This window comes from Cygnus olor, chromosome 16, assembly GCF_009769625.2.
Source record: "Cygnus olor isolate bCygOlo1 chromosome 16, bCygOlo1.pri.v2, whole genome shotgun sequence".
Taxonomy (NCBI): Eukaryota; Metazoa; Chordata; class Aves; order Anseriformes; family Anatidae; genus Cygnus; species Cygnus olor.
In genome coordinates this window covers 15,606,699-15,619,086 of record NC_049184.1, presented here as the reverse complement: position 1 = coordinate 15,619,086, position 12,388 = coordinate 15,606,699, and the positions used below count along the sequence as shown (strand labels likewise).

General features: G+C 57.7%; 2 protein-coding genes and 1 long non-coding RNA gene across 3 annotated transcripts in view; 2 read left to right on the top strand and 1 right to left on the bottom strand.

Annotated features, from left to right (window-relative positions):
• The window catches only part of LOC121078962 (bactericidal permeability-increasing protein-like), a 9,664-nt gene extending 4,314 nt beyond the window's left edge, over window positions 1-5,350 (top strand). Inside the window, 11 exon segments of the mRNA XM_040575721.1 lie at window positions 685-747; window positions 1,099-1,194; window positions 1,197-1,315; window positions 1,463-1,639; window positions 1,848-1,907; window positions 2,130-2,297; window positions 2,699-2,766; window positions 2,902-2,950; window positions 3,307-3,370; window positions 3,912-3,988; window positions 4,522-5,350. Coding sequence (XP_040431655.1) covers window positions 685-747; window positions 1,099-1,194; window positions 1,197-1,315; window positions 1,463-1,639; window positions 1,848-1,907; window positions 2,130-2,297; window positions 2,699-2,766; window positions 2,902-2,950; window positions 3,307-3,370; window positions 3,912-3,988; window positions 4,522-4,575 — 995 coding nt within the window. The 3' untranslated portion in view covers window positions 4,576-5,350.
• Window positions 1-8,627, bottom strand: part of LOC121078964 — a 24,400-nt gene extending 15,773 nt beyond the window's left edge. Inside the window, exons 1-2 of the long non-coding RNA XR_005824811.1 lie at window positions 8,560-8,627; window positions 7,324-7,329 (exon numbers count right to left, since the gene is read on the bottom strand). This is a non-coding gene — a long non-coding RNA (uncharacterized LOC121078964). The remainder of the gene's footprint in view (window positions 1-7,323; window positions 7,330-8,559) is intronic.
• Window positions 5,526-12,388, top strand: LOC121078959 (mitochondrial tRNA methylthiotransferase CDK5RAP1-like). The gene is given in 14 exon segments (XM_040575717.1): window positions 5,526-5,654; window positions 5,657-5,785; window positions 6,446-6,549; window positions 7,009-7,043; window positions 7,775-7,875; window positions 8,060-8,270; window positions 9,072-9,192; window positions 9,495-9,725; window positions 9,980-10,077; window positions 10,191-10,246; window positions 10,364-10,494; window positions 10,612-10,761; window positions 11,439-11,579; window positions 11,727-12,388. Coding segments are annotated over 14 exon segments (1,686 nt in total). The 5' UTR covers window positions 5,526-5,551; the 3' UTR covers window positions 11,802-12,388.

Here is a 12,388-nt window from a genome sequence, read left to right as displayed (position 1 = left end):
TCTCGCTGTCAGCTGCTGCCAGCTGGCTGCCTGGTCAGGCAGATGATGGCCTCATCCTGCGGGGGGTTCTTGTGCCAGTATGGCGTTGGAAGAGAGATTGTGCAGATTATCTCAGCCGTCTACAGGACTGCCCCCTGCAGTAAATTCCTGAGCCAGCATTTAGACTGCATTTAAATCCTGCACTAATGCTGAGGCTTTGCCTGTGGATGACAGTGGCAGAGGCATTTGCTCTGCTCCCCTGGCAGCATGACACGGCCCCAACTCCACAACTGTGCTTTGTGGGTGCACAGGTAGGAGTGCTCCTGCCCTTCAGGGGCAGATTAACTCTTTCAGTTGCTCTGCTTCTGCTAAGTCTTGGCCGCTCAGCACAAAGCATTCCAGCAGAGACTGTAGGAAGTCTGAGGGCACAGCTGAGAATCCTTCAAAGGGCCTCAATGCAGCTAAAATATGTGGGGAACCTGCTGTAAGCAGATGTTTGCAGGTATAAACCCTGCCGTATCTCAGATACTTAAGTACTGTCTGATGAATAGAGAAGAACATCACTGTGTGCTCTTTTATTTAAGCAGGCTTTTGCAAAGAACACAAACAGCACTGGGCAGCAGGGCACATGCCCGAGGCTTCCACCCGGGGCTGTGTGCCCCAGCAGAGCCAGGCTGCTGAGCTCCCTTGCCTTTGTTTCCCCAGGTCTGCGAAGCCTGAGTAGCTCTGTCAGAAGATACCTACAGCCTTACGTCCAGACCGTACCAGGTACTGCACGAGCACTGCACGGGGCTTGGGGAGCGTTTTTTCCTAGCATTTCCTGGCCACGGGGATGGTGTTTTACCGTGCCCACCTCCATTTCTTTGTATTTCCGCACGCGTGCCGGGAGCTGGGGAGCACCACACAGCAGAGTTGTCACCATGCACTCAGTCCTCCCACAGGGAGAGACGGTGCCAAGACAGGGCACCCGCACGCAGCCTCCCCTGAGCCGTGCCCCAGGGCTGGTGGAGCACGGGCTGCCTCGGCAAGGGGACCCGGATGGTGTCCCAGGTCCAGGAATTAGTTTGCATGGCTGAGAAACAGAGTGAAGAGGAAAATGCAATTTTTATTTCTAAACAGAAGCAAACGCACGTGAAACTGCTATAGTGCTGTTGTACCAGGGAGCCGGGGCAAGGCTCTGCCCGGGCGTCAGCGGAGGCAAGCTGCTCCTGGCTCTCGCTCACCCTCTGCCCCGTGTCTTGCAGTCACAGCCAAGATAGATGCCATGGCTGGGATCGATTACTCCTTGACAGCACCCCCGGTTGCCACTGCCCAGTTCCTCAATGCGGACCTGAAGGTGAGAGGCCGCCCTCGGGAAGCTCAGCGTGGCTGATGCCGTTGCAGGGGGCAGGAGGGAGGCGGGGGTCAGTCACCGCCTGCAAATGCCATTCCCCAGCCTGGCTGAGCCCCACCAGCCCTGCTTCACCCACTCCCGTCCTTCCAGGGCGAATGCTTCTCCCTGGCACAACACACCGCCATCCCCTTCACGCCGCCAGCGCTGGCCTTTCCTCCTGATCACAGCCGCATGGTTTACTTCGGGGTCTCCAGCTACTTCTTCAACACCGCCAGCTTCGCCTACCACACGGCTGGGGCACTGGTCTTTGAAATCACAGACTCCATGGTAAGGAGGCGAGGTGGGATGGGGTCAGCGGCTGGCAGACTCGCAGGGCTCCTCTGCACCATGTTCTCCTCCACTCTTCCCCATGGAGCTGCTCTGGGCGCAGAGCAGGGGCTGAGATGTCCTTGCTGCACGCACGAGGCGCACGAGGGGCTGATCCTGCCCCAGCGCCACGCTGCGTTGCCGGGCAGTAACCGTCCTCCACCCGCAGATCCCGAAGGACATCGAATTCCGTTTGAACACCTCCACCTTCGCGGCCTTCCTTCCCCAGGTGAGCCCCAGCCCTGCCCGGCACAGGCTCTGTGCGAGGCGGCCCCCAGAGAGCCCAGCCCCAGGTTCCCAGCGAGGGGGAGCCGCAGCGGGGCCGTGCTCTGGGTGCTGCATCCCTGCGCTCCGTGGGCTGCTGGCATGGGAAGGAGCTCGGCAGCGGCAGGCTGCAGAGCCACGGGAGGTTTTGTGCTGCGGTTCCTCCCCTCTCCCTGCTCCTTTGCAGCTGGACGAGATGTACCCCAACATGCCGATGAAGTTGAGGCTGTCCACTCCCTCCGCGCCGTTCCTGAGCATCGGAACAAACGGGGTCTCGCTCCAGCCTGTTGTGGACATCCAGGCTTACGCCATCTATCCCAACGGCAACCTGGCCCCCCTCTTCCTCCTCAGCTTGGTGAGTTGGGGTCCAGGGCTGCGGTGGGGTCACTGGTCCCGGCCGGGGAGCCCCTCGCACAGCCTCAGTCTGCCGTGGTGCCCCATGAGCACTGCCTGCACCTCAGTGAGCAACGGTGGGAGCTCCCGAGCTGTGCAGCACCCTCCCGTCATGTTTGGCGATCCTGTGCCATCCGTGCCGTGCTCCTGCTGAGAGGTGCCTCCTGAAACCAGCCCAGTCGGGTACATGGAGCACCCCAGCAGAAACGCCCGAGCTCACAAACGCCGGTTTTCACGCTGGGTGCGAGCGGGGCCCTGACTGCAGGGCGGTCTGGCTGCCTTTGGGCTGCTCTGAGCCATTCCCCTGCGCCTGTTTCGGGGGGAGCTGGGTGGGCACTGCCAGAGCTCTGCCTCTTTCCCCAGACAGCCAACGTGTCTGCCACCGCGGACGTGAGGTCCGGCCGCATGGTTGGGAGCCTGGCCCTGGGCAGGTGAGCTGCAGGTCCCGGTGAAGCTGCTGCTGAGGGGGGTGCCGGGGATGGGGACCTGGGGCAGAGGGGATGAGCTGGGGCTGGAGGGAGCGGGAAGGGCACAGGCACTGCAAAGCACCGCTTCTCTCCGCACAGGATGAAGCTCACACTGAAGCACTCAGATGTCGGCACTGGCACTTTCAAGGTAAGCTGTCCCTGACCACGACCAGAGACCCCAGCATGGAGGTGGGAGCCTGCCAGGTGCTGAGGAAGGGACTCACCCCCTCACACGCACCACCAAGGGATGCTGACCCCACGGGCACCTCCCGTACCAGCCTGTGAGACTGGGCGAGGGAGCAGAGCCGGCCACTATCCCCTTTTTCACCCCTATGCTTCCTACTCCACCAGCATGGCACAGGCAAAACTACAAGTCTCTGGTGAAGTGTGCACACATCCCAGCTTCTCCTTTATTTTACTCTTCCTAATTATCCTCTGGGATCTGGTCACCTGCTCTCCCACAGACTAAGGCTCTTTTCCTTCTCCCTCTCTCTGCATCTCCAGGTGAAAATGATGCAGTCAATAATGAACATAGTTGCCTCCAGTATCCTGCTCCCACGTCTTAATGGTAATAACCTGCTGAGGGGAATGGGGCTGCCGGAACAGACACCAGTCAGGTCACTCTATCAGGGCAGGCCCAGTTTGTTAACTAAGCCCCTGTTGCCAGGCCTGCTGAGAAGGTAAAACCTGCAGAGAGGAGGCAGCAGCAGCAGCGCCTGGCGTGTTTGGGGTTGGCAGAGGAGGGCTGTGGGTAACTGAGTGCGGGAGCCTCTCCGCACTGTGACACGCATCCAGAAGTGAACGCAATGGAAAAAATGAGCCTGACACACATCCTAATGCGTTCCAGGCCCTCTCCCCCGCTCGCTGCTTCTCATTACAGCTGAACAAATCAGCCCAGAGCTGGGCTGGAGGCTGCCAGGGGCCCCAGGGGCACAGCCCAACGTGAAGCCCCCAGACCTTCGTGTAGCCTGGAGGAACTCCCTCGGCCTTCCCAGGGCATGGGGGGGCAAAGGAAGGGCCGGGGGTGGGAAGTGGCCTCCTGCTTTGCACAGCCCCTTGCTCCCTCTTGCTTCTCGTTCCAACACAGCTGTGTGTGTTTTCTTTTCCAGAGAGATTAGGTAAGGGCTTCCCTCTGCCACTACCAGCCCAAGTACAGCTCTCCGATCTCCTCGTGCAGTTTCATGAGGTGAGTGGAGGGTCCGGAGCCTGTCCTGCCACTCGTCCCCGAGAGGCAGGGGTCAGGCGAGGTGCCCTGAGAAGGGGGAGGAAGCAAATTTCATGCACAGCGGTGGCTCAGGCAGGGCTGCGTTCTGCAGATTTTAAGACCGGGGCCTGAATTTCCCACGACGCTTTTATAGTAAGCAGAGCTCCGCGGCAGCTCGGCCCCAAGCCTGACGGGGCTCTGCGTGTGGCGGCTGAGTAGCTGCAGCCCAGGATGCGGCTGCGTGCGGTGGGACCCAGGCAGGAGGGAGGAATCCTGCGCTTTGGGGGGCCTGGGGAGGCCCCGGAGGAGTGCCACTGACTGGATGCTGGATGTTTATGGCGGGGTGTGGCTGTGAAACATCTTCGGAGCCCTTCCGGAGCTAAAATTAGCCACCAAGGATGGCAGAACCACAATGCCCACGCTCCCTCCCCAAAGCGGGCGGGTGATGAGCAGGGCTGGCTCTAGCAGCAAAGCAGCTGCAAGGATGCATCACAGACTTCCCCTCCTTCTCCTAGAATTTCCTGCTGTTTGGAGCAAACGTTCGCTACCAGCCCAGGCAAGGCAGATAGATGACCAAAGCGACCTTCAGCACCGACAACGCCCCCCTCTCGCCTGCCCGTGCTGCCCCCGAGGGCACCCGGTTCCCGTCCCGCACCCCTGGCTCCCAACCCGGCTCCCCCCCGCCGTCCCCGCCGCCGAGACGGCAAACAAACGGTTCTGCCAGAACGTGACTCATCGGCCGCCCCAGCCCGAGCAGCCAGAGGACAAACCGCAGACGCGCAGGCGAGGGCCAGAACCGCCCGAGGGGCCGAGCCCCGCGGCCCGGGCTGGGCGGAGGGGACCGCGGGAGCCCGGGGGTCCCTGCCCACCCCAAATCGCCGCTGCTGCGGGTCCTGGGCCCTCTCCTGCCCTGGCCCCGAGGAGCCACCGACCACCACGCTGCTGGGGCCGACAGAGCCGAGGCTCGGGACGAGGCCTGGCGGCGGCGGCTTCCCCTCCTGCACGTGCTTCACCTTCACCGAGCGCTTCCCCGCGGTGCTGTACAAAGCCTTGCTCAGTCGGGGGGCTTCCAGCGCCCTCGCGGGGCTGCGCCCCGCTCTGAGCCTTTGATATAAAATACAACATGGAAATCGCTCGCGTTACCGCGTTGTTATAACCCCCTTCGTGCACCTCCCACCGGGGCGGAGAGGCGGCCGGGAGGGCCTTTCAGGACACCTTCATCCCCCTTGCCGCGACAAAACACGGCGGACAAGCACGCTTTTCCCTTTATTTATTCTCTCCCGGGGGGGAGCGCCGCAGGGACCGGGCCAGCCCCGCCGGAACGGTGCCGGCGCGGAACGCGGGGCCGCGGGGCGGGGACGCGGCGGGGCCGCTGCTGGCGGCGCGCACCGGGGCCGCTCGGCTCGGCCCGCGCCGCCTCCGCCCCGGCCCGCTCCCGGTCCCGCTCCCGCTCCCGGTCCCGGTCTCGTCCCGCCCGGCCCGGCCCCGGCCCCTGTCCCGGCCCGGCCCCGCCCGCGGCCTAGCGCGGGCCCGCCGGGCTCGGCCATGCAGGGCTGGGGCCGCGTGCTGCGGGCGGCCGGGCGCCTCCGCTCGGTCGCTGCCAGCCCCGGGGCCGCCCGCGGAGCGAGCTGCGGGCCCGGCGAGCGGCCGGGGGGCGCGGGGCCGCGCTGCCCGCGGGGCCGGACCTGCGGCACTTCCTGAGAGCCGCCGCCGTGCCGCCGCCCGCCGGGGAGCCGCGGCCCGAGCCGGAGCGGGGCGCTGCCGCCGGGCCCGGCAGAGGTCGGTGCCGCCGGGCCCTGCCCTGCCCTGCCCTGCCCTGCCCTGCCCTGCCACCACCGCCAGCCCTGGGGCCGCCGGGGCCGGCCGCGCCTTGCGGCCCTGCCAGCCAGGCCAAGGCCAGCCCGAAGCTCCGGTGGGGCTCGCGGCGGAAGAGCTGCGGGGCTGTGGGCTCTGAGAGCGACCCTGGCGCGAGGAGGAGGCCAGCTCGGCGGCCGCATGCTCGCTGCCGTGCCTCCCCGCTCCACGGAGGCGCGCAGGGCAGCGGCCTGCGCCGTGCCTCCCGTGACGCCCTGGGTGCCAGCAGCAGCTGTGGCAGAGCTTCCAGGCTGCGGTGCCGGAGGAGAGGGGCGTTCGTTGCACCGAGTGCTGTGTCTGAGCAGCACGGTAGCTTCAGCCTCTCCGCAAGCCGCCGTCCAGACCTCTGGTGCTGGAATGACGTGCTCGGAGGCGCTCGGGTTTCCCAGTGCCGCTAGCAGAGCCTGCCTTTAATTTTGGCTTGCCTTTTCTGTATGGGCTGGAAGGGAAAGCGCCTTTTCTGCAGCTCGCCTGTTGCGGGACTGCAGCTTCCTTCCTGCGGAGGAGATCGCGGAAAGAGCTTGTAAATGAGAGATTGATTCAAGGCAGACGTCTGCGTCACCCCCACGTCTGTCTTTGTTGCAGTGTACCTGGAGACCTACGGGTGCCAGATGAACGTCAGTGACACGGAGATCGCGTGGGCTATCCTGCGAAAGAACGGCTACACGAGGACAAAGGACGTGGATGAGGTGAGGTGCCTCGGCAGCTCTTCTGTAAAGCAGGCCTGGGAGAGCTTCACACCACCACCAAGTCCCAGGTTTTATCTTGAGTGCCGTCCCACAGGCTGGTGGGATTTGTGCAGTATGAGTTGTGTGCAGTGAAGGAAGCTGCTTAACGAGCATGCGAGAAAGCTGCAGGGTTTTTGTTTTGTTTTGTTCTCCTTTAAACTGCTGGGTTCCCTCTCAGCTGGGGGGGGACTGGACACAGTGGGATGCTCCTGACTTATCCTTACCTGAGTTTACTTCTGCTGCTTTGTGGAAGGCTCTGCTTGTTTCTGCTAAGTTTTCTTGCAACTTTGGTCGTTGAAACCCGGAGTGTTTTTAGACAGATCCTTTTTGCTAAGTTAAGTGAGTTTTGTAGTCTACCTGTGCAGGTTGTGTGTGCAGTTTTTACAATTTCTCCTTCCTTCTGTGTCATCCTCAATTTAGGCCGATGTGATTCTGCTTGTTACCTGTTCTGTGAGGTAAGGAAACTTTTGTCACTGCTGTTTTTTGGATGGTTTTAAAGGAATTGCAATTTGAAAACTGAGGAGATAAATACATCGTGTAATGAAAACAGCGGGCAGATGTGAAACTGCCCATTTAGCTTAGGCTAGAGCTAGTTGATGTTATGATACGTAACGCTAATTGTGCAATTAATTACTGTAGAGTGAGAAAAAGCTCCTTGGTAGTGTACGCTGTGTCTGTATCTCATGGGCAGTGAGAGACCACACACTTGTGCTTGGATGATTTTTGCTTTTTTACTTTTGACTCTTGTGTTCGGTTGAAGTGCCTGTCTAAGGCCTGTACTGCAAAAAACAGGGAAATCCATTTAGGGTATATTTGGGATAAACTATATAGGGAACTTTGCTTGTTTTTTCCTGCATGCAGATGTTGAACGTGCACTGTCTCTCGCAAGGTAGCTGATATTTGCTGGCTAAGGCAGACTTTTTCTCTGCAAGAGCTTAGTCTGGGAGTTGTTTCTGAAGTGCTGAGGTTCCTAGGCAAGCAAAATGGCAGCAGATGAGTCAAGACGTAATTACACACACAGGAAGCGCTTCCATGTACCATCAGATCCATCAGGAGGATGATTCTTGGTTCCCTGTCTTTAGTTCAGTTCTCCCCTGAGAAGGGAGGAGCAGCCCTTGAGCTGCTTTGAGCTGGAGGACTGTTGAAGTGCAGCAATGGGAATAACCCCTGTTTTCCTGTTTCCCAGGGAGAAGGCTGAGCAGGCTATCTGGAATCGCCTGCGGCACCTCAAGGCACTGAAAGCCCGGCGGCACCAGGGTCGCCTGCCTCTCCGCATCGGGATCCTAGGTACCTGCTGGGTGCGGCGGTGGGGAGCACACGCTGTTGTGCCACATCCCATTATGCTGCGCTTCCTCTTCGCCTCTGGTGGCATCGGGCCTTTGCCGCGGGGTGAAAGCAGCTAGCGAAGGGGTGCGGCAGGCTAACTGAGGGTGGGCACGTCCTCACAAGGACCCTTCTCCTTTGGTGGCAGGATGCATGGCTGAGAGGCTTAAGGAGGAGATTCTGCACAGGGAGAAGCTAGTCGATATCGTGGCAGGCCCCGATGCGTACCGTGACCTTCCTCGGCTGCTGGCCGTGGCTGAGTCTGGCCAGCAAGCTGCTAACGTCCTGCTGTCGCTAGATGAGACTTACGCAGATATTCTGCCTGTCCAGACTAGCGCAGGTGGCACGACAGCATTTGTGTAAGTACCTTATTTCCTGTGCACGTTTCTGTGGTTTTTTTGTTTGGAAATACTGCTGTCCAGAACAGACGTGCCAGTGACAGCAGCTACCCAAAACAGGCAATGCCTGGCCGCGCTCACTCCCAGAGGCACCGGTTTACTAGACTCTGTTTGCTGTCTCTTTGCTGTGTGACTGAGCCCTGGAGAGACTGCCCTGTGCTCTGGCTGGCTGCAGGCTCCTCTCACTGTCCTTTGAGGATGTTGGTTGTCTAAGCCTGTTGCTGCACCGAGTGATTTCTGTCCCACTGACGTTTGTGCCTCTCATCCCCTGCCTTCTGCTATGTGCCGTCCCAGGTTATGTATAACTCTTCTAATGCTCCGTGCGTTGTAGTTTTTGGGGTTTATTTCCATTTGTCTGGATTTGATAGTCAGATTCCCAAACAATGAAGTCAGATTCTGCTCAGTGTGGCCATAGTGTACAGAGGGACAGTTGTCACCCTCTGGAGGAGCAGAGTGCGGAAGGATCTTTCATCGCTGCCAGACTGCAGTGCAAGTCTGCATCCCGTAAGTTGCTTTCCGAGTTTCTTGGAAATGTGCGTGGAAAATCAGGAGGTGTCAGCTAGGGGGCAAGTAGAAGCCAGCTCTGATTGGAATGGTGCGTAAGGGAGAGCTGCAAAGCTGCGTTCAGAGTTGGTGCTGTGTGTGCTGCAGACAAGTTGGCTGAAGGCAGCAGTGCTGGGCCGGGCCAAAGCAGGGCAGGATGCAACGTGGATGACTCTTCCGGAGAGATGGTATTGTGACCTGTGCTTCACCTCCCGGCAGATCTATCATGCGGGGCTGTGACAACATGTGTAGCTATTGCATCGTGCCCTTCACCCGTGGCCGCGAAAGGAGCCGCCCCATTGCTTCCATTCTGCGGGAAGTGAAGATGCTCTCAGATCAGGTGAGGCAGAGCTCGCTTCCCACCGTCCCAAATCGTGGGCCGGTTCTCAGTGACCGTATTTTCAGTGATACCCGTGACTGATGACCCAGCCTTCGCCTCTGGAGGTAACGTTGCCGTAGGGCTCCTCCAGTTGCTGTTTGATTTCCGTTGCAGTGCTCTGAGACAGACAGGGCAGGGGAGGGTTCCCCCTGGGGGCTCTTCCTCAAGTAAAAGCAGAACCATGGCTGCCATTGCAGCTCCTGTATGGACGAACAGTGCAGTCCTGTATGGTTATATTTTTCCCTCTCTATTTATCTTTGTAGGGGGTGAAAGAAGTGACTCTTTTGGGTCAGAATGTCAACAGCTTTCGAGATATGTCTGAGGTGCAGTTTCAGACAGCCGCTGCCCCTGTCCTCAGTCGTGGCTTTAGCACCGTCTACAAAGCTAAGCCAGGAGGATTGCGTTTTGCACATCTTCTAGACCAGGTTTCCAGAATTGATCCAGAAATGAGGATCCGTTTCACTTCTCCACACCCCAAGGATTTTCCTGATGAGGCAAGTGTGAAATAAATACCTGGACCTCTGCTTGCAGGCAGGCATCCGTGACCTGTTAGATGTGGGCTGTGCTTCCTTGCCAAAGGGAACCAGAGAGTCACAGAATGGGAACGGCAGCTCCTGGGAAGGGGGATGTGTGTGCTAAAGCTGGCAGGTTTTCAACTTGCTGAATTTTACCTGGGGGAGACTCTTCGCTTTGGCATTCTGGTAGAGTTGAGCTGTCCATGACGTTGTCTCCTGAATGCCCATCACAGGTCCTGCAGCTTATCCAGGAGCGACACAACATCTGCAAACAGCTCCATCTCCCAGCCCAGAGTGGAAGCACACGAGTCCTGGAGGCCATGCGACGAGGGTGAGTGATGGCCACGGGGAGCCCGATGAGCTGATCCCTGAGTTAGGGTGCTGGTTTCTCCTCACCAACATCTGGGTTTTCTGATCAGCAAATCCACGTGTTGTTCATTGTAGATACACAAGGGAAGCATATTTAGAGCTCGTACACCACGTGCGTGACTCCATTCCAGGTAGGGACTCCCTTTGGGTTGATCTGAGCTTCAGCACGGCTGTATGTTACTGTCCTTTCTTGAGTGAAATGTTCCTCTCTTCCTCGAGTGAGTTGTAGGTCTGTGTCTCTGTGACAGGAGTGAGTTTAAGCAGCGATTTCATTGCGGGTTTCTGTGGGGAGACAGAAGAAGATCACCAGCAGACCGTGTCCTTGCTGCGGGAAGTCCGCTACAACGTAGGCTTCCTGTTCGCTTACAGCGTGAGACAGGTGAGTGCAAGACCTGACGAAGAAGAGTCTTTTCTCTGTACATCTACTGGTTAGACATGGCTCTGATCTCAGATTGTCTGGTTGTTGAAAAGCCGCGCTTGCTTTGTCTGTTTGCAGAAAACCCGGGCGTATCACCGGCTGCAGGACGATGTGCCTGCAGATGTAAAGCGGAGGCGTCTGGAGGAGCTCATTGCTGTCTTTCGAGAGGAGGCTGCAAGAGCGAATGAGGCGATGGTGGGCCAGTCTCAGCTGGTGCTGGTGGAAGGGGTGAGCACGCCTGAAACAGTTGTCTTTCTCCCCTCTTGTGGTACAAGAGACTCGTAGGCTATAGACCACAGTCATCACTTCTGCCTTCACTTCTCATCTTTCCCACACAATCCGGAGACTCCAAGACCACGTGCACACACACAAGTGGTCAGCCTGGTTTTCCAGAGCGCTGAGCTGAGCAAAAAGTGGTGCCAAGTAAATTCGCAGTCCCTTTGGTTTAGGGCTTTAGCCACTTTGCTTCTAAAATCCTTGGACCAAATACAAAGGCAGTCGGGGAAGTCACCAGAGTTGGAACGTTGTATAGCACACGCTCGAAAGAGGTAACTGGATGAGGCTGATCAATTACGGCTTGATAGCTAGGCACAAACAACGCAGTGGGTCTTTCAGGCGTTTGTGAAAGTGAGGCTCCTTTCTGAAGGCCTGGCAGTCCTGGAAGGGGGTGGGGTAGGTTAGGGACATGTCTGGCCAAGCACGGAATTAGTGTAGGCTTTCAAACGTTGTCTTTGCGTGGCTCTTAGCGACAGCTCAGGCCATAGGCCTTTGTTACATGTCATGCTTAAGTGTGGAACGTGGATTTTAATACTGACAATAGTGCTCAATTAATTTCTGATACAATAAAACCCTGCAGTGAATCAGAGCTATTGCCATGCAGGTAATGTTCCCTGTCTTCCCTCCAGCCCAGCAAGCGCTCTGCCTCGGAGTTGTGTGGGAGGAACGATGGCAACATCAAAGTGATCTTCCCTGATGCTGAGATAAAGGATGCCGCAGGCTGCAAGGCTCTGGTCAGAGCCCAGCCAGGGGACTATGTTTTGGTGAAGGTGACCTGCCTGTAATTCTTGTTTCCTTAGGCTCTTTTTTCTGCGCAGTGCTGTTTCCTACAAGAGCTGCTGCCCAGAGAGCCTAAAATTAGAATGGATCCTCCTCAGCCTTTTTGTTCCTGAGGAATGTTGTGCTGTTTCTTTCAGGTAACCTCTGCCAGTTCTCAGACCTTGAAGGGAGTTCCGCTTTGTCGTACCACCCTTGCCTGCTCTACAGCTTGACACTGTCCAGTGGCAGCAGGGATGACTCAAAAGTAGCACGTTTTCCCCAGGAAGAAACAACAAAGTTTGGACAGGTGGAGATGGGGCAGAAACAGCGATGTGTTGTGTTTTATCTGTGCGTATTAGGTATATCTACATTTTGGGTACAACCTGCCCCCTGTAGATCTGTGCAAGTTTGTAGACAAAAGGGACGGAAGCTGTGCATGGATGCGCCAAAGCCAAGTACTGCGTGATCTAGTGTTTTCACTTGCTGTCAGGCTTGGCCCACCCTTGAAGTGCTGCAGGCCTGTCCTCTGACGCAGCCCAGCCTGAGAAATTTCTGTCCGCAGGGCAGATCATTCCTAATAGCTCCGCTGAATTTAGGAGCTGCAAAAACTGGGAGAACCTAGAAAACACAACTCTAGTAACTGCTGGAGAATCGGAGGAGAACTGCCAAAGGGATGAACAACTTGAAGAACAAGATCGTTGAGAAGATTGTGATGAATTCTTTCCAAATAATAAATTCCTCAACTGCAAAATGTTTGGAAGGGGGAAGTAAGAACTTGCACTGTGCCTTTATGATGGAATATAAAATGATGTTTAATGAG